Source organism: Mchenga conophoros, linkage group LG15 (genome assembly GCF_057382185.1).
Source record: "Mchenga conophoros isolate Kocher_MC1m ecotype Shallow Benthic linkage group LG15, M_conophoros_male_GT1.1, whole genome shotgun sequence".
Classification (NCBI taxonomy): domain Eukaryota; kingdom Metazoa; phylum Chordata; class Actinopteri; order Cichliformes; family Cichlidae; genus Mchenga; species Mchenga conophoros.
The window spans coordinates 21,926,912-21,946,086 of NC_140540.1; the positions used below are offsets into that span (position 1 = coordinate 21,926,912).

Here is a 19,175-nt window from a genome sequence, read left to right on the forward strand (position 1 = left end):
GAAAGTTGGATGAACAGAGATGTTGCATACTCAGCGTGTTCTGCAGGAACAAACAGACATCTAAGTTGAGTAATGCTTCAAGCTGTTTATGCCAGCATGCTAATCACCTGAAACTTTGCTGTCACAGGTTGCATTATGTCACCAGGATCCCCTCTGAAGTATCAGACTTCATAAAAATAGAATAATTTGAACCCAGATACCGAACCCTGCTGTGATCCCCTGCCACTCCCAGACTTTCAGGAACGCAGTTTAGACAGTAACCCAAGCCAGAACAAACTGAGGAGCTAAAAATACCAACAGAGGGACAGGCTGGCTGCTGTGGGCCTGAGGTGTGTGGGAGGGTCTTTACATGGGCTTCAGGCAAGCTGGCTGTGGCATAAAGTGTTGGACAACTGGGGTTAGAAATGGCGCAACAGCTAAGTGGAAAATACTAAAAGCAACTAACTTTACAGCCATTTGAGAGTAGAAGGGCGGAACTTCCTGACGTCTTTGACATCTTCCTCACCACTGGAGGTGATGAGCTTTGCTCTCAGCTTTAAGCACCCGACAGCAGGCAGCTCTGGGCCCGGTGCTGGAAGCGGAGCAACCATGGAGAATCTGGAAAAGCAGCTGATCTGCCCCGTCTGCCTGGAGATGTTCTCCAAACCTGTGGTCATCCTGCCCTGTCAGCACAACCTCTGCCGCAAGTGTGCCAATGACATCTTCCAGGTGAGACTAAAAGAAAACAGGAGACGACCTTCTGGGTTAGTTTTAAAGGTTTTAGATGGCGTTCCCCTTTATCTACACTCATCCTCAGAGTCTGCAGTGAGCTTATATTCACGCTACAATGTGATGGAGTGAAAACCCAAACAGACACTATTTATTTTGTTCTAGTCCACTTCCATGTTAGCAGATAGTATCTGTATATTAAATATGCTTTTGAAATTTAGAAATCAGATTTAGTCATTAATCAACACCAACAGCAACCTAAACTCAGAGGCTTTTTCTAATGTAAAAATATTTCTTTCTTCTAGCTGTTTCTTTACATCAGGTACGAGAATCTATGAACACATAACCCCAATTTTAGCCAAACTACATTGGCTCCCTGTTAAATATCGTATAGATTTTAAAATTCTTTTTTTTATTCACTTTTAAAATTCTGAATAATTTAACGCCCAGCTATCTCTCTGAACTACTCCACTTATACAATCCCATCAGAGTACTTAGATCGTCCAATCACAGGCTCCTAGCACAACCTAGGTCTCGACTGAAGTCGAGAGGTGACCGGGCCTTTGCAACCGTGGCACCCAGACTCTGGAATAACCTCCCTGTTCATATTCGTACTGCTGTGTCTCTCCAGTCTTTTAAATCACGTCTTAAAACTTATCTTTTTACTTTAGCCTTTGATTCTAACTAGTTGGCTGTTCTAGCTTATTGTGTTGTTACCTATTGTTTGTTGTCCTGTATTATTGTTTGTTTTAATTGTCTCATGTTTTTACTGACTGTGAAGCACTATGGTCAACACTGTTGTTTTAATATGTGCTATATAGATAAATTTTGATTTGATTTGATTTGATCATATTTTAATGTAATTTAGGGGCACAAACATTGCAGTTAAATGGCCAGATGTCACAACACACCTAACATCTGGCTCATGGAAAGTGGATCTGTGGCTGAGCTGAGGCCTTGACTGACAGTGCTGACTCAGGGTGAGTCAGCACTGTCAAGGCCAAATGTGGCCTGTGGAAAACTGCAGATGTGGGTCACATTTATTGCCATCTGGCTATAAATGTTTAATATAAGTTTAATATAAGCCAAAGCAGAGTCTTCCTCTCTCTACACTGATACTGGGTTCATATGTGCAACCAAACAGAAATGCACCAGAAAGCAGTCTGAAGCAGTTTGTTTCTTTTCCCCTCTTAAATCCAGTCAGCTAATCCTCTGTGGCATTCCCGCGGTTCCTCCAGTGCGACGGCCAGTGGCGGTCGCTTTCGCTGTCCATCGTGCCGCCATGAGGTGGTGCTGGACCGCCATGGAGTCTATGGCCTCCAGAGGAACCTGCTGGTGGAGAACATTATCGACATCTATAGACAGCAGGAGTCCTCCAGGTGAATGACCCACCGAGGGAGGGTTGAAAGAAGGGGTAGTAACCCAGGCAAATGTTTCTTTTAGTGAACTTTTTAAGTCATCACATGTACATATTTGAGGGTCTTCAGGGGCACACTAGCATTGTAGTGATGCCTCAATACAGCCACAGGATTGCTCTGGTGAAGCTGTGCCTCTTAATAAAGTCTAAGCAGAATTGTTCTTTTGTTTTGCAAATACCAGATACAATGGTGTGGTGGAGATAAAATACTCAGTTTGAGACAGTTTTTTCTACTCTTGCTTCTGTATGACGTCAACGAGAGGGTACTAATAATGCGCTCATCTCAGGCCCAGACTCAGTGGCTGGAATTACAGAAGCCCCACCCACCTACTAGTCAACCTTCTATTTGCAAAAGCTGGCCAATCAGGAGAGGGTTGTTTTGAAGGGAGAGAATCTGAAACAGCTTGTTCAGTCTTTGAATGCACTTTCCCAATAATATTTGTTAGTTGTATTAAACCAAAATCAAGTAATTGTACCATTGGACACCCAAGACAACCTGTTTTTATTTCTTGTTGTTACTATGGGACTCACCTTCCTCAGAAACATTTATCTCATCAAACCAATCCTGATTCACTACTAACTGCCACATCCAATCCGGGTAACTCACAAAAGTTAATCAGGGCAAGTTCATCCAACTAATTTATTTTATATTACATTATAATTATGTAATGAGATTAATACAAATCTAAGTAATCAGAAGAATCATTAAATTAAACATTATGCTGATTGTAAATCTTGAAATTCTTCGTTCATCATTTAAAAACACTAACATGTGTATTGAGTGTGCACTTAGCTGTAGTAATGAGTGACTGCCTGCAGAGTGCAGCATCGTATTTTATTACAGCAGGTTTCTGGGTTTGCATGTTTGTCAGCAGAGCAGAAGTGATGTATGCATATACTGTATGTTGTGTTCTTGTTCATTGTGGCTGATATAAAGTATATTTAGCAGTAACGACAAAGCCGTGCGTGCTTACATAATCAACATAATCATAATCAAATAAACAACAACATTGTAGCGTTCATTTTTGGGTTATTTGTCTCCTTTATTTCCAGAGACATATTTAAAGACAAAATCAAGCACAAGTCACTCAGTTTTGAAGTACAGACTAAAATATGTTAGCCAACACGTGTCTTGAGACACGTGTTGGTTTTATATTTTATTGTATTTTCTTTATTGCTATATTAATACATTTTGATGCACAGGTTGATGATCACAGGAGAATGTGTTGTGTGCACAAGGAAAGATGTTGGAGATATGAAGAGTAACGAGAAACGCCTGATGCTTTCGCTGTAGTTACAGATTATTACAGATTGTTGCAGGTAACACGTTTGATTTTTAATAATAGGTAAACAGAAAGATGTTTAATATTTAGATTTTGGCTGAAGAAACACAAATTCTGAACAAGGTCTAAAAGTAGAGTCGTTTTTAATAAGTGTATCAACCAGAATCAGTTATCAAATATTTCCCCAGCTTGACTCATGTGGAACCTGACACAGTAACTGTTCCACCTGAGTATAACCAATACCCGAGCACTGTAGAAATGACAGTATGACAGTTGTTTCCACATGCATCCACTTCGTATAAAAAGTAAAGCGTTTCAAGCAGAAGGCTCTTTAGTATATCTGCTCTCCACACTTACCACAACAGATCGTCCTCAGTGTAAATATGCCTCTCAGAATAGAAGCTGAGTGAGTCAGTGATAAAAAAGAAGAGCGACAGTAGGACAGGAGTCCCCTCTTTATCCGTGTGGGTTAAAATAGATGTGATTGTTCACACGGATGTAAACAAATCTTTTGTAACTTGTGGTTTTCTCATCATTTTTTCACATGCGAAAAATATTATCATAACTTAATCATCGTTTCTGTCAGAGATGCCTGCGTCAGAGTACAAAGGACAGTTTGTTTCATTAAATTTAGCTGTTGTTTCTCGGAAGCTACGTGGCACCAGAGTTATCCATGTCCGAGTCAGCTTCTTTTTTTTAAGTGAAATGTCTGGCAGTGATCAATCTGGGAGGAGAATGATGTCAAATCACACGCGCAAAAATAAAGGAGACAGCAATGATAATGACCTTTAAATGCATACACTATTCTTGTATATATTAAAGCTATAATAAAGGAAACCAGCTGAGCTGTAAGTGAGCAGTGACATTCCTGATTTGCAGGTGGCAAAGGGACAGCTGCCACCTCTGGCAAAATCTTTATGCAGTTCTTCCATCATCCACTGACGTCAAAGTACGTCAGTGATAACAGAAGTAAACTAAGCTGCTTCAACAATACAGACAATGATGCCAAGTCTTGTGCATGCTATGCATGGGAATGAGATTAAAAATGAGCCAAGTTTCCTTTTAGTCACATTTTAAGGGTATTAAAATGATGGCTAACAGCTTATAAAAAAGAGCTACTTTTGGATTATTTTGTAAGTGAAACACTGGTTTTCATCTGAACTTTCTATGTGATTTACTGTGCAACTGCCTTTGTAGCTGTAGGCTGCTGCAGGCTATCTGCAGGGGTGGGATGTTAAATTTAATTTCTTACAACCTTATTTAGATTTACTGTAATGGAGTTTAAGACATTTTAATTACAGGCTGCTTTAAGTTAAAGATTGACTTAAAATATACTTTTTTCACTGCTAATATGTTAAGGTAAATATTAAAACTTACTACAAATGGGTGTGATATTGACAGAAACCTGTTATATAAACCTACCAGGCTTTTATGTCCACATCCAAATTTCCCTGGAGCAATCTTTACATTAAACGTGATATTTTTTTTGTATCTTGCAGACTTGTTAGCATGAAGCCAGAGCAGCAGCAGCTCATGTGTGAAGAACATGAAGACGAGAAGATCAACATCTACTGTTTGTCCTGCCAGACGCCGACCTGCTCCATGTGCAAAGTGTTCGGACAGCACAGAGACTGTGACGTGGCTCCGCTCGGCACCGTCTACATGAGACAGAAGGTGAAGGACAGTTACAGCATACAGTTTCTACTTCGCGCCACTTCACGCCTGACTAAACCAAGTTGTTTTCGCTCTCCTACCTCTCCTTTTAACCAGTCTTTATTCTAACTAGCCGACCCTTGCAATCAGGTTTAAACAACAGGTGGATGATGCTCGTATATTATAAATATCATGAAAAATTACATTATAGCGCAAAGAGTAGGAAAAATACTGTTCAAACAGTTTGAATAGATCCACTTTAAACTCGCTCATAGCACATCTAAATATGAAGTTAAACATGTGAAGATCACAGATAATCCAGTCAGCTTTCAAAATAAAACACTGCTTGCTGATATAAATGCCCCATCTTTGTTTTCCCAGGGTTCATTTGTGATTCTCACCCCTTATTTCCATCTCATACTTTAAATGAGCTCAGTCAATTCACATTTCCACCCTCACATCAACTTCTTTTACCTTCATTTAAGTTTATTTTCAGCTTATTTGCAGAGAGCCCTGCTCCGAGAGCTTGAGCTTGTTTAAAGGTCAAATCACCACAGAGTTGGTAAAATAGTTTCTACCATGAAAAATACAGGTAGGTGTGTTCTTACGATGACCTTTATCTTCCAGCATTTTTTATCTTATTTCTATTTTTACATTTTTCCTCTTCCTCCTCGGCAAAATGCACACCAGCTCCCACTGTGGAAACCAATTCATGACTAAAAAGAGAAACACAGCAACTGTTAGGATGTGAAAATTTAAGACATTTTTTAACCTCAATTTTGATTATTCTGATCAAACTTAAGACCTTACATTATACATGACTTTGTGTTTATGATGCAGCTAAAACGAGACCAAGAGCTGACTGATCGAATACCCAGAGCACACGAACAGGATACATATAACCACTAAAATCAAGGCTTCAGTACATGTACATGATCATCTGTCCATCTAAACATCAGTGGCATTGCTCTGTGCACAGATTAAAAGTGCAACTTCTGTTTTTCAACACACAAAGTCACACAAAGACAAAGTGCAGCAGTTTTGTCATGCAGATGGCAGCAGCAGCGTCCGGCATGTTATCGAGCAGTTGGCTTTGTTGACATTTCAGTGCCGGCCTCTCCATCTCTCACTCTGCATCTGATTCACTCATCTGAAATTTAGATGAGGCTCCTGAAAGTTGTTGATTCCCCATCTTTGTGCAATCTGAAAAACAAAAAAGTTTGGTGATCTCATTTGGCCGGCACAGAAGCGAGAGTGTTTGTTACACGAGCAGCTCATCAAATCGCACTCTAACTGTAAAGTGGCTATAAAAATATGCATGATGTCATAAGATATTCTAAACAGATGCATGTTGATGACTCATGTTGTTGTTGTGCTTGCTGGTGGCGGCGGTTACTAATGAGAAAGTACTCGTCCTGCGGAGCAATCCTGCGATTACTATGAGAGAGGTTTGAGTTAAAGTCAGCATCTGCGAGAATGATAAGACACTTAGCAGTCGACTGTCAGATTTTCTTGAAGGTGGAATTTATTTCTAGTTTGTGTCTGTCCGAAAGCAAAAGTTGAAACCGTCTTTGCAGTCCAAAGAGAAGTAGTTTAAATATAAAAAACAAACAAGGAAAATAGTGAAAAGCTCAAAGTAATCACGGACCTCTGATCAGAATTAAAGGATTGAAACCAACCATATCTGAACAAAAGTGCATTTTTCCAAAACACAAATCACACACAGACTGTTAAATATGAATAACATTTAAAAAAACAACAACAACATTGTATTTAAGAAAAATAGCGGTACTGAAGTGTTTTACTTTAACATATAATCATAGAGGCAGGAAAAAATGCTGAAATTTTTATTTTATAAAATATAACTGGGGCTCCGACAGTATTTTATCAGCTTATAATGTCACCATGAATACAACAGAGTGCCTCTCAGTTAAGAATACCAGAATAACAGTGACGCAGTAGCTCATCTGGCTCATGGCTCGTCATAATTCACAGGTTACTGTAAAGTGTGAAGTACAGAAAGAACATGATGTTTTCTCGTCACTCGCTGTATCGTGAGAATTAAAATTCACTGAGAATGGAAAAAATGTGACCTTGACATTAAGCAGAGTTTGGGTGAAGACCTTTGAGGTGATTGCCAATGTTTGTAAGTTTAGTAGCAATAAACGCCTCACCACTGTGTAAGATCATTGCAGCTTTGGTAGGATGTATTAAAATATAATGTCAAATATTTAGAAAATATGTAGGGAAACATTTAAAAATTCATTTTAAAGATCTGCTCTGGTAGATCGCTCCATATCTGAGGAGCCTCAAGAGCAAACATTAGATAAAGCTTAAAAATCCCTCCTGAAACGCATGTTGAGTCATTAAAATCTGGGTAATGGGCTCACTTTTTCTGCATTATGATGAATTTAACACTTGTTGATTCATTTTTAGTTGGTAGGTGTTAAAAGATGATTGCAATAGTCTAACTGAAAGGAAATAAAATAATTTATAATTGTTCTAGTGTCTTGAAATTTGAATATGTCTTGAATAGCTCTTCTTGGACTTGGGCTGGATGACATTTATTTGTTTATTCACTGGTAAGAAATAGCAGACATTTTCCTGACAGCTTATTTCGTTGTTGACGGATATGATGTTATCAAAGCTGACGATTTCAAACACATTAGGTTTGTTTTTGTAATTTTTTTTCCATGTTAACTTTAAGTTTCCGTATTAACTGATGTCAGTGATGCTCTGAATGTTTGCAGACGGAGCTGAGTGACGGCATTGCGATCTTGGTGGCCAGTAATGACAACGTCCAGGCAGTCATCTCTCAGATGGAAGCAATCTGCCACACCATAGAGGTTAGACATGAACACATGAGGCGCAAAGGATGCAATTTCATGTCTAAATCCAGCCGCTTTAGCTGTACGAGTATATAAGGGTCGCTGAAGAAAACACAATGAAAGGGCTGAGTTAGTGTCAAATACTGAGAATAAAAACTTGAACGTTTTGGGATTAAACTCATAAATTTGTGAGAAGAAAAACTGTTAAATGTAAGAAAGAAATTATACATTTATGAGGAAAAACTAATTTATTAGAAATACGCAAAAAATACAAGTTACAAGACAATGAAAGTTATATGAATGAAATTAACATAAAACAACTTGAATCAGTTACTGAAGAGAGATCATCACCACATCACCCTCATTGTTAGTCTGTACTGCCTTAAAAAACATAATTTAATTTTGTTAAGGATAATTATTTCCTTAAAGAGACAAACAGTAATCAGTAGATGAAATCAGTCTATCCTGGATCAAACTTAGCTAATGCAAAATGTGGTGTGATAACATTAATTTCAGCAATAAACTGAAATTGATTTCTCAGTTACAAAAAAGTTGCTGTGACTGAGGCTAGGTGTAAGAGCACACAGACTAGCTGTGTTGTGGTTTCAGTGATTTAGTTTTTGCATCTTAAAGGAAAGACACACTGGTTTGGGTGATGTCGTGGTGGCTTCATCCATGTTTAATAATTAGTACTGGAAACAATGATGGTGAAGTTTAAGTGGGACTGATGAATAATATTAGATATCTGACATGTTAGTTAGAAAATGACTAACACTGTCACGCCATCATTCTTTAGGAAAACGGCCAGCGGCAGAGAGAACACCTGAGCGGCCACTTTGAACGTTTGGTGGCCATCTTGGAGGAGCGGAAGCAGGAGCTGGTGGGTCTCATCACCAAAGAACAGGATGAAAAGCTCAAACATGTTCAGTCGCTCATCCGTCAGCACAGCGATCACCTGGAGGTGGGCGTCACGCTGGTGGAGTCGGGCATACAGTCCATGGAGGAGCCACACATGCCTCTGTTTATACAGGTGGGAAAAAACTGCAGTTTCACAAAAAGATTCCTTGTGTTTCCAGACTTGATCAAATATGACTCTACAGTGTTTCTCACAGTACACCTCCTAATTTTGCAAATGTGAGGTGTGTGTCTAAACATTCACATTTAAAGATATGTACATCTTTGAAACATAAGGTGAACATCCTAAAATCAAATTTCTGCATCTTTACAAAGAAATATTTCTGTTGTAAATCAAAGTAAGGCATCAGCACGGCTCCTCGTCTTTCCCATTGCTTCTGTATCTTTCCACAGGACGTGGTTATTGTTCCACTTTTCAGTAGGAGGACTGTAAACCTAACCATGATTCAAACCTCTGGCTCAGATGAAATGAACAGCTCACACAATAAGCCTCATTATGCAATCCATTCTAAGGGCCTTGTAACGTCACACTTCCTGGTGCAAAATACAAACGAGAGTCCAGAAATTTCTGCCTCCAATTTTTACACTTCTAAGTCTTCCAGCAAGAGATTGATTCATTGATTCGTTATTGTATTTTCTTTTATTGAATATTATTAGGTGGGCCAAAGATTTCTGCTGGAAAAGGGACCAGCAGTGGACAGACCTCCGGGGTCCAGGCCCACTCTATAAGTCGCTGTACTTCTTCACTTCAATTATAACGTGCGTTAAAACAGTTTGGTAATGGAAAACTTAAAACACCAATATTGGGTTTGCAAAAGTTGAGTGCTTCTGTAGCGATCGTGGTAACCAACATGAGGGAGGAGGACACTGAGTGGACGGGCTTGTGCTGGTCAGATTTGTGTGCAAAGTGTCTCTTTGAAATTAAATAAAAGGTCATTTATCGGCTTGTCAGACTAGTTTTAAAGCTTTATGCTCCTTGAAAATTTGCAAAACAATTAGAAATGTGTTGTTCTAGTGTGTGGTGAGTTCACTTGCCTCCATTGCCTTTGGTTTTGGATACATTTCTCTATGATTATACTAGCGCGCTATACATATATGCTTGTAAATATGTATTGCATTTATTTAATTACTTTTTTGAGAATAGCAAAGTGGATTGAGTCGAATGCCTCTCCATGAAGGTTGGCTGCTGGTCCAGTTTGCACGCTATGCTGGTATCTAGTTCATGATGAAAATTTTTACAATTTACTAAATTTTTACTATAAATTTATACACTCCAATTTTAATGTACTAAAATCATTACTGCAATTTTTTTTGTCCCATTTAGAGTCAAACCTGTACTACATTAAGCTTCTTTTTAAACCATTATTTTTTAGCTGTTCCATTACCAGCAACCCCACTATCATTACTCTTTGCTGTTTATCACTTTCAGATGTCTGTGTCTAACTACCTGAAGTGTTCGTTAATTACTTTGAGCTTTTCCATCCTAATCTATTTATATTGACGATTCATCCAATATTTATAGCTAAGTCAACATGTTATCTGCTACTTCAGAGATCTATTTCAAACATCTATTTTATTGATTAGCACCAGCAAACCCTTTATTACTTTTAGCCCATCATTAAAGCCTTTAAATTTAGCCAACAGGTAATTACTGGTCATTTGTTTTCCAACCACTCGGCTGCCCTTTTAATGCCTTTTCTTTAAATACGTTTCTCGGATTTGTTCACATAATTACAGTAAATACAAGAACACATAATTACCGGAAATGGGAAAAAAAACTCAAAAACTCACTGCATAATGTGCTAAAGTATGCCTGAAAGATGGTCAGCGTGTTATTTACCATCAAGAAAGACTGAATATAAACGTTTTATTTTTATATTTAAATTCTAATTCCTGTTTTTAGCTGACAGCTTAATTCATTTTTCCACATCAGCCTCCAGGCTTCCTTAAATAACTCGCTGCTCGATGACACCTGGCCCTCTTTTAATTATGTTAAAGCAACCGATGACACAACAGCACCACAGACGGATGTTTAAATCAACAGTTTATTTTGTTATTTATTTAACAGTCTCACCGCACTCTTCACGTGCTCCTCCGCTTTCCCTCTACTCATCGATATTTTCCCAGGCTCAGCTCTCATTAGACAGGATAATCCATGCTCACTGATGATCAAGAGCTTTATGTATACAGCCGCAGGGCGAGGAGGGAAAGTGGAGGAGCGAGCCCAGCGGGACGCCTCTCCATCGGGCGCTCTGCTTCAACAACACCCCCAAGGACACATGAGTCTCCTCCGGTCCTGAATAGCTTAAAGGCAAACATCACGTCTGACGCTCCCGTGATTAATTCACACTCGTGTAGAGATAATGAGAAGCAGGTCAGCCCCTCAAGTACACTGCATTGATCCACCAATCAATCACACGCTCATACATTTTGATGTATTCCATATTCAATGTATGGACTTTTAAAACACACTTAATTATGTAGAAAACACACAATAACTAGCTCGGCCTGAGCACGGGGATGCTCAGCAAGAATAAATTAAATTAACTGATTTGTTTTCCTGCTGTTTTAATCACTGTGTATCTGTAGGTGTTCTTAAAAATTACTACTTCAGCTGTAGCTCAAATTAATAAGAACCGGGCTGACGGAGCAGCAGCACGGTGTGATGGTGATAATGAAAATAAACACCATGGAGTCACCGCAGGAGACGAGTTTAACTCATGTTGAGGAATCTCAAAATTACTCACGAAGCATCTTTGAACTTGTCATCCTTCGTGACGAGCCCTTGTGTAAGTGGACCAAATTTAACAACAACAGCTGAAGAACATCAACAATGACCTAGAGCTATACATGAGTCACACTTTAGATAAAAAAGTGTGACTTTTTTATTTATACTGGCATTGCATGCAAACACTCAGTTCGTCCTCGTTCTAAAACATGATCTGAGGATATTTCAATTGATGCACTTTTTGCAGACTGGGTCTTACCTGTTAAATAAGTATTACCTTCTGTATGGAAGGAGCCATTTTACCCACAGTGTTCAATGCAGTCTTCTTTTCATGGTCAGAATAAACAGGTACAACTGAAATTTGTCAACTTTTTCAATTTTGGGTTTTCAACAATAGAAATGAAATGAAAATACTGGTGATGGAACATTCTTTTCAATCAGTTTTTCTTATAACCAAAAAAAAAGAAGCAAAAACACAGGAACACACTTCCTATACACTGGGTGTGAGTGGAGCCCTCTAGTGGTCCACCACAAACTATTCTTTTAGTGGATTTTATGTTAGTAACTCAAGAATTAAACACATCTTTGCTTATGAAATAATCAGAAATATGTCTAGACGTCTAACAGGTACTGTAAGGGTAACATACCCTTAACTATATGTAGAGCAGCCACTTCTCTCGGTTCAAGCCAACTTTCTTCAGATTGGCTGTCCCTCGTAAACTGACGGTTTGAACAGCGGGTGAGTGGGGTAACTGTGTGACCACATTACGAGTATCCTCTCTCAGTGACATCATACAGAGCCAGGAGTACAAATAAAACTGTCTGAAAGTGGGTTTTTAGAGTAGTCTGAAGCCAACGCTTACATACAGTTACCTCGTTATTTGAAACTTTAGTATGTTCAATATGATCATTCATTATTATAACAGTATACGTACACAATAAATAATATACACTTTAAGCTAGCTCCATATTTGGGTTTTGCAGATGTTAACATTGGATGTGCTTCCTGATGCACTGTGTCCCTGCCCGGCCAACCAAAAAGTCACACTTTAGCATTTTTTGGATCAACTTTAGCTTTGATGACAGCTCGCAGTCACCAAGGTATTGTTTCGATATATTAAGGCATGGTTACAGCGTTTTTCATTTTCCGTCCACAGTGGTGTTAATTTTTAACCAACATCTTGTACTGATGATGCGTAAAGTCTTCTCCAACATGTGCCAAAGATTCTTAATGGTCCATATGTGAGAATGATGCCTCATGCACCCCGAATCATCCTTTTAAAATCTGAGCCAAATGAATTCTGGAATCATCTTGAAATACAGCCATGCCATCAGGGAAGAGATAATCCAATCATGGAAATCCTGGTTCATTCAGTGTATTCATGTAGTCAGTTGACCTCATCTTTAAGAGGTGAGAACTCAGTGGGAGGTTCGTACCTCTTAAATATAGCGTAAGTAGCTCAGGCTGGAGATGCTACTCGTTACATCAGAAATAACCTGATGATGTGGTTTAAAAATCTAGTACGCCTCGTTGATGCCTCCTAAATAAGGTGTTTTGAGCAAGTCCTGGAGGAAGACCCTGGGGCAGACCCATAACACACTGGAGAGATTGTCTCAGCTTGCTTGGGAATACTATGGTTTCCCTCCCAGAAGAGCTGATGGACATAGCCAGAGAGAGGGAGGTCTGTCCCTTATCTAGATCCAGATAGACGACAGAAACATCCCATCCATGATGAATAATTCTGGCAGAACGGGTAAAAGCACAACAGGTTGGCATTTTTCAAGAACCCAGCCAAGGGGCAGTGGTCAAATGAGTATTTCAAACCAAACAGAAGCCCTAAAATTTCAACGATGGTGTTTTCAGCTGGACTAAAAGAACAGGCTACTTTGCCTGTTTGTGAATATTTTACCATTACAACACATCAGTTCCACTAATCTAGATTTATGCAGATTGTGTCAGAATTAATCCAGCTACAACTTTCTCAGTCGGCTGCCTGAATCAGTTTTTACCACCTGAAAAAAGTCAGTAATAAAGATCATATTCACGCCTTTCACTTTGGACAGAGCACACATGATTAAATACGATGTTGTAAAATGTAGATGGACTGACATAAATGTGTTTTCATAAGCTCCAAGTATTATTATCACTACAGATATTCAGGCTCTTCTATAGAGAAAAGGTTTTATGGCACACTTTGAGGACTGATGAAAACCTGAAATAAGTTCATAAAACCTGAGAGCCGACAGTTGGAGGACCCACGTGTCCCTGACCCGATTTTAGGTTGTTACTAAATTCGGCATCTTTACTGCTGATGTCTGCGTCACTGCGTCTCCACGGAGGAAAATGTGTTTGTCTGCCGATGCGTTTGTAGGAGAGAGAAAGTCTGAGCCTCAGGTGTCGCTGTTTTATGCCAGAACAGGTGTTAAAGAAGATAGAGCAAGTGGAAGCAGGTAGTAAACACCATCAGGCCATTCTGGCAGCTGTCAGTGTTAAAAAATCCATGTTTTCATTTAGCACGGTGACGTCTATGACAAATACTTGTGACAGATGTTGTTGGCAGAGATGACTGAAGCACAATGTAATTAACTTTCTCTTTCCTCTTTTCTACTTTTCTCCAATACCAGAGCGCTGAAGCCATACTGGAAAAGTAAGTGCTCGTGGATGAAGCTCTGATTGTGAATGTGACCTTTCCATCCTGCATGTCAAATATTTTACTTTTTACTCTGAGAAGTTGATCTAACCTTAATTTTTAACCCAGCCATCTTCAGTCTAGATGGAGTCCTGTAAAAAGTGTCTCACAAATACATTTCCATAGGTTTGGGAAAGCTTTCCAACCTTAAGGTGTTCAATCATTTCACTGATATGACTTCCAACATTAAATCGCTCAACAATCCACGCTGATATGGACCGAGTAATGTGTTAGGAATGAAAGGATGCCGCGTTGTTTGATAGGAGTAAAAATTCATCAATCTACAGAGGGCTGAATCCAAAGACATCTTGAAAATCAAAGTGAAAAAAGTCAGTGTTGCCGAAATTCCATTGCAGAAACTCAAGGTGGTAGTTTGTAAGCCCCCATATGCCTGTATACCTCCATAGCAGCGTCAAGGCATGCACCTATTGAGACCACGGATGGTGTCCTGGAGGATCTCCTCCTAGATCTGCACCAGGGCATCGTTGAGGTCCTGGACAGTCTGTGGTGCATCCTGGCACCACTGGATGGACTGATGCATATCCCGGATGTGTTCTATTGGGTTTAGGTCAACATGGGGCACAGTGTCACTTCCATCATCCTCCAGGAACCAACTGTATGCTTCTGCCACTGCACTAGTGTAGGGTCTGACAATGGGTCCAAGGATTTCATCCCGATACCCAAGTGCCGTTGCTTAGCCTGTAGAGGTCTGTGCATCCCTCCATGGATATTCTTCCCCAAAACATCACTGAACCACCACCAGGCTGAACGATGTTATAGGCGGCATAAAGTTCTCCACACTGCTTCATGTCTGTCACACATGCTTGAGGTGAACATGCTCCTTTTTTTTAAAAAGGAAAACAAACTTTTGTAGCTGAAATGTTTGCGTACACGTGCTTCTCAAAGACATCTCCCCTGGAAAAAGCGTTTGCTTTTGCAAAGCACAACAAGAACGACCAATAAAAAGAGCAAAAATGAGCAGAACACAGAGACAGCTCACTTCAAAAATCTATTTATAGTGATTGATACAAAATTAATTGATTTATATATACAATGTAGATTTTGTACTGTCTTAACCTTCCCCAACAGTCGTTCCCTCTCTGTCAGATGTTTGGCCCTTTCATACTAATTACTTGTGGAGCAGAAGACCCTGCTGGGGCCACGAGATCAAAACACCAAACAATGCTGCAGTCAGCGAGCAGCCACGCGGGGATACCTGGAGGTCAGCGTGCGTTTGCTTTGCTGATAGATCGAGTCACATTTGGCCTTTTACTTGAAATCTCCATCAGTCTCTGAGATGGAAGTCTGCCTGATTAAATACTTAGCGCTGGTTTTATTGATCCAACACTGGCTGCAGATTAGAAGCAACTAAAGAAAAATGAGTTTAACACGACTGAGCATGTCTTATTTTTAATATTGACCTGGATATAAAAGGTGAGAATATCTATAGTTTGCCAGCGCTGATAGACTCTGTTATTACAAGCAGCAAGTCTGAGGGATTGTTAAGTGTTCTGATTCTGATTTTCATGAAGAAGTATGTATTGCTCGAGTTTGATTTGAGTTTAAAATGCTTCAAAATGAAATTTTATTTTGTGCTAAATGCAGAAGCCTTTTATGTTCTTTACTGTTTTGTTGTCGTTTTACTCGTGTGGAATTTACACTTCAAGTAAGAATAATTCATTTAATTTATGACCATTATGATCAATTTCTTAAAAATGTGCAGCTACTTTTTATCTGCAATAAACTCATAAATTCACTTTCTTGCTTTCTGCAATTTTCCATGTTAAAACTCAGGCTTACAGTAAGGTGACATTTTAAATGTTTTATTGGGTTTGGCTTTTGAAAATAAATTAACACAAAGTACAATGCTTCACTTTTATTGCAGACGTAGCAGTTTAGTCTTATGCAATGCATCTCTTTACATGAGAGTTCAGGTTTTTGTATTTCTTTTTAAAGGGGAACAAACTTTTGCAGCTGAAATGTTCGGTACAGTACAGCTTTAATGAAGTTAAAAGCAGTACAGCTTTTAACATGAAGTCTCTGCATTTGTTTACAGAATGGCGGCGATGGCGAGAGCCTCGAAGTTGGAGCTTCCAGAGCTCGGTTATGAGAGCATGAGCCATTTCATCATCGATATCGATGACCTCGCCGACACACTGAGAAACATCAGCTTCTGCTGCGGTATGTAGTTAACGTGGTTATATACACATTTTAAATAGTTGGAAAACAAAACAAAATCCTCACACGGACTAAAATCATTGACCTGAGCACATTAAAAACCACACTGAAGTTTCAGCACAAATAAGTTGAGTCTGACGTCACTCTTACTGGTATATGAGGAGACTTCAACATGTTTGTGTGTGTTTCAGGTGTGGCGGCTGATGAAGAAGATTTTGAAGAAGTTGAGGAAGATTTGGACTTTGGCTCCAGATTTTAAGACCGAAGAGCAAAGAAGCTGATCAGTTTTGACTGACTTCAGTGGAGATTTTTAAACGTTGTCAGAGATACTGACCGAACAGCCTCTGCAATCGATAAACTGGAGTTTTGTTTGGCCAAGGCTGGAGAGTGTGTGCGACTTTGGTATCGAAAGTGTCAGATTCCTCACAGTAGTTATTCCACTTCTAGTTCTTGCCCATCAGTCGTAGAAGAACAAAGTTTGCAGAAATATAATCACATTTTCACAATTAGAGGACAGAATGTATTTATGAGTTTTAGCTCCAAGGACCAATTTTAATAGTTTATTTAATACTAAATTTGGGAAATGTGACAAATGTTCATTATACACCTTTCCACAATAAATAGGGAATGTGTTTGAAACAAACAAACAAAAAAAAGTTCCCTAGAGAAGCTATAACAATGTTTATATATTGTAATAATTGTATGATAAAGAAAGGGGGTGTTTGTACTTCTGCTGAGGAGGCTACGTGATTGGTTTGTCTGTTTGTTACCAGGAGTTACTCAAAAAAGTCAACAAACGGCATGAAAATGTTACCAGAGGTGAGCCTATGATGCAAAATGCCAAAAATTGGACATTTTGCACCATATTTACAGAAATATGCATAAAATAAAAAAGAATCAAAGAAGAAAACCCATATTCACACATGCCATGACGAGAATTTTAAACCATAGTTGTACTAATGCTCGTGTTTACTGGTGGCTGTGAAAACAGAGGAAGCTCATTTTTGATGCTTTTTGGTTTAACTTTTTTAATCAGGAAGTGAAACTCTTGAGATTAAGAATCTCCTTTTTGCAGCAGCGTCGTGGGACAAGCAGGATTAACCCAGCATGCTTTTCACTCACAGACTAATTTGCTTTGAAATTGGGATGAGGATCTCAATATTGTTCCCATCCCTGCTTTAGTCTCAGGTGCTGAAACACATTTGTTTTGCTGTCGGATTTTTGCAAATTACTTGCGCATTGGTGAAGTATGGATATTTCAAGAGACCGACATTATGCAGAGAATCCTGAATTAAAATCAGAGGGAGTGTTTTAAATCTGTATTTTGTGGCAAAGTCATTAAACTGTTTTCATGTTTCTTATCTTTGATTTGACTGGATTTGACTGCTGAACCCATACATGTAGTTTTTAAATCGTATTCAACAATAAAATGTAAACTATTTTAGAAAATGCTTCAATTTTCCAGACGTGTTAAGATCACTGCCGAGTGGTGGTCCTGCTTGTAGAAGGACATTAGTAATGTAACTGCATTTTTTCCTCATGTTGCTTCATTGTCAGTGAATATGTTTGGTGGCAAAGTTCACATATTAAACAAATGACATCATCTCAAAGCTCATCTCAACACCAACACTCGGGTTGTTCTGGTAATATTCCCAGGTCATGATGCTTTTTGATAACATTCAGAATCCACAATTCTGACCAAAAGTATTGACCTTTTACAGAAACTGACAAGAGGCACTGACTGTTGACGATATTATTACTATTATAATATTCACTACCAGTCAAAAGTTTGGACACGCCTTCTCTTTTGATGGTTTTTCTTTGTTTTTACTACTTTCTAGATTGTAGATATATCAATTACATGAAGCAAGATATTTGGAATTATGAAGAATTACGAATTAATTAAGAAAAAATTGATTACCTCCCCCAACTCTTACATTTTAGATTTCTCAAAGTAGTCACTCTTGGCTTTGACAGCGCTGCAAACCCTTGGCCTTGCTCTACAGGTTCCCACCGTGAAGCATGGAGGAGGTGGTGTGCTACCACAGCATCCTGCAGTGACATGCCATTCCATCTGGTTTGTGTTTAGTGGACCCTCATTTATTTTTCAACAGGACAATGACCCCAAACACACCTCCAGGCTGTGTAAGGGCTGTTTGACCAAGAAGGGGAGTGATGGAGTGCTGTGTCAGATGTCCTAGGCTCCACGGTCACCTGACCTAAACCCAGTCGAGATGGTTTGGGATGAGATGGACCACAGAGGCAAAAGGGCCAACATGTGCTCAGCAGCTCTGGGAACTCCTCCAAGACTGTTGGAAAACCATTTCAGGTGATTACCTCATGAAGCTTATTGAAAGAATGCCAAAAGTGCCAAAACATATTTTGAGTTATTTCCCACATTTTTGTTTACTACACAATTCCATATGTGCTCATTTATAGTTTTGGTGTCTTCTGTGAGAATGTACAATGTAAATAGTCATTAAAATAAAGAAAAACCATTAAATGAGGTGTGTCCAGAATTGTGACTGGTAGTGTATAATTGTTATAGGTTATTGTCTAATATAGAAACCTCTGCTAAAAATCATTATGTGTCTTTGTTTTAAATCAAGTCCACTCTTCATCTCACAACGATCTTCGTCATAGCAGAAAGGAAACCTGATTGGTTCCTTTTTTTGTGAGTCTGCTATCCAACCAGAATCCTAAACATATTTCTAACAGTTAATAGTTTCAGTTTTATAACATCAAAACGTTTGAATATGAACTGTAGGCTGAATA

General features: G+C 39.0%; 1 protein-coding gene across 1 annotated transcript; it reads left to right on the forward strand.

Annotated features, from left to right (window-relative positions):
- On the forward strand, positions 1–17,761 carry trim54 (tripartite motif containing 54). Its single transcript, XM_085246548.1, has 8 exons — positions 1–708; positions 1,909–2,087; positions 4,908–5,082; positions 7,812–7,907; positions 8,686–8,919; positions 14,158–14,180; positions 16,279–16,403; positions 16,592–17,761. The coding sequence occupies exons 1-8, from the start codon at positions 517–519 to the stop codon at positions 16,657–16,659; spliced, it is 1,092 nt and encodes a 363-aa protein (XP_085102674.1). The 5' UTR covers positions 1–516; the 3' UTR covers positions 16,660–17,761.
- Positions 17,762–19,175: the final 1,414 nt, after the last annotated feature.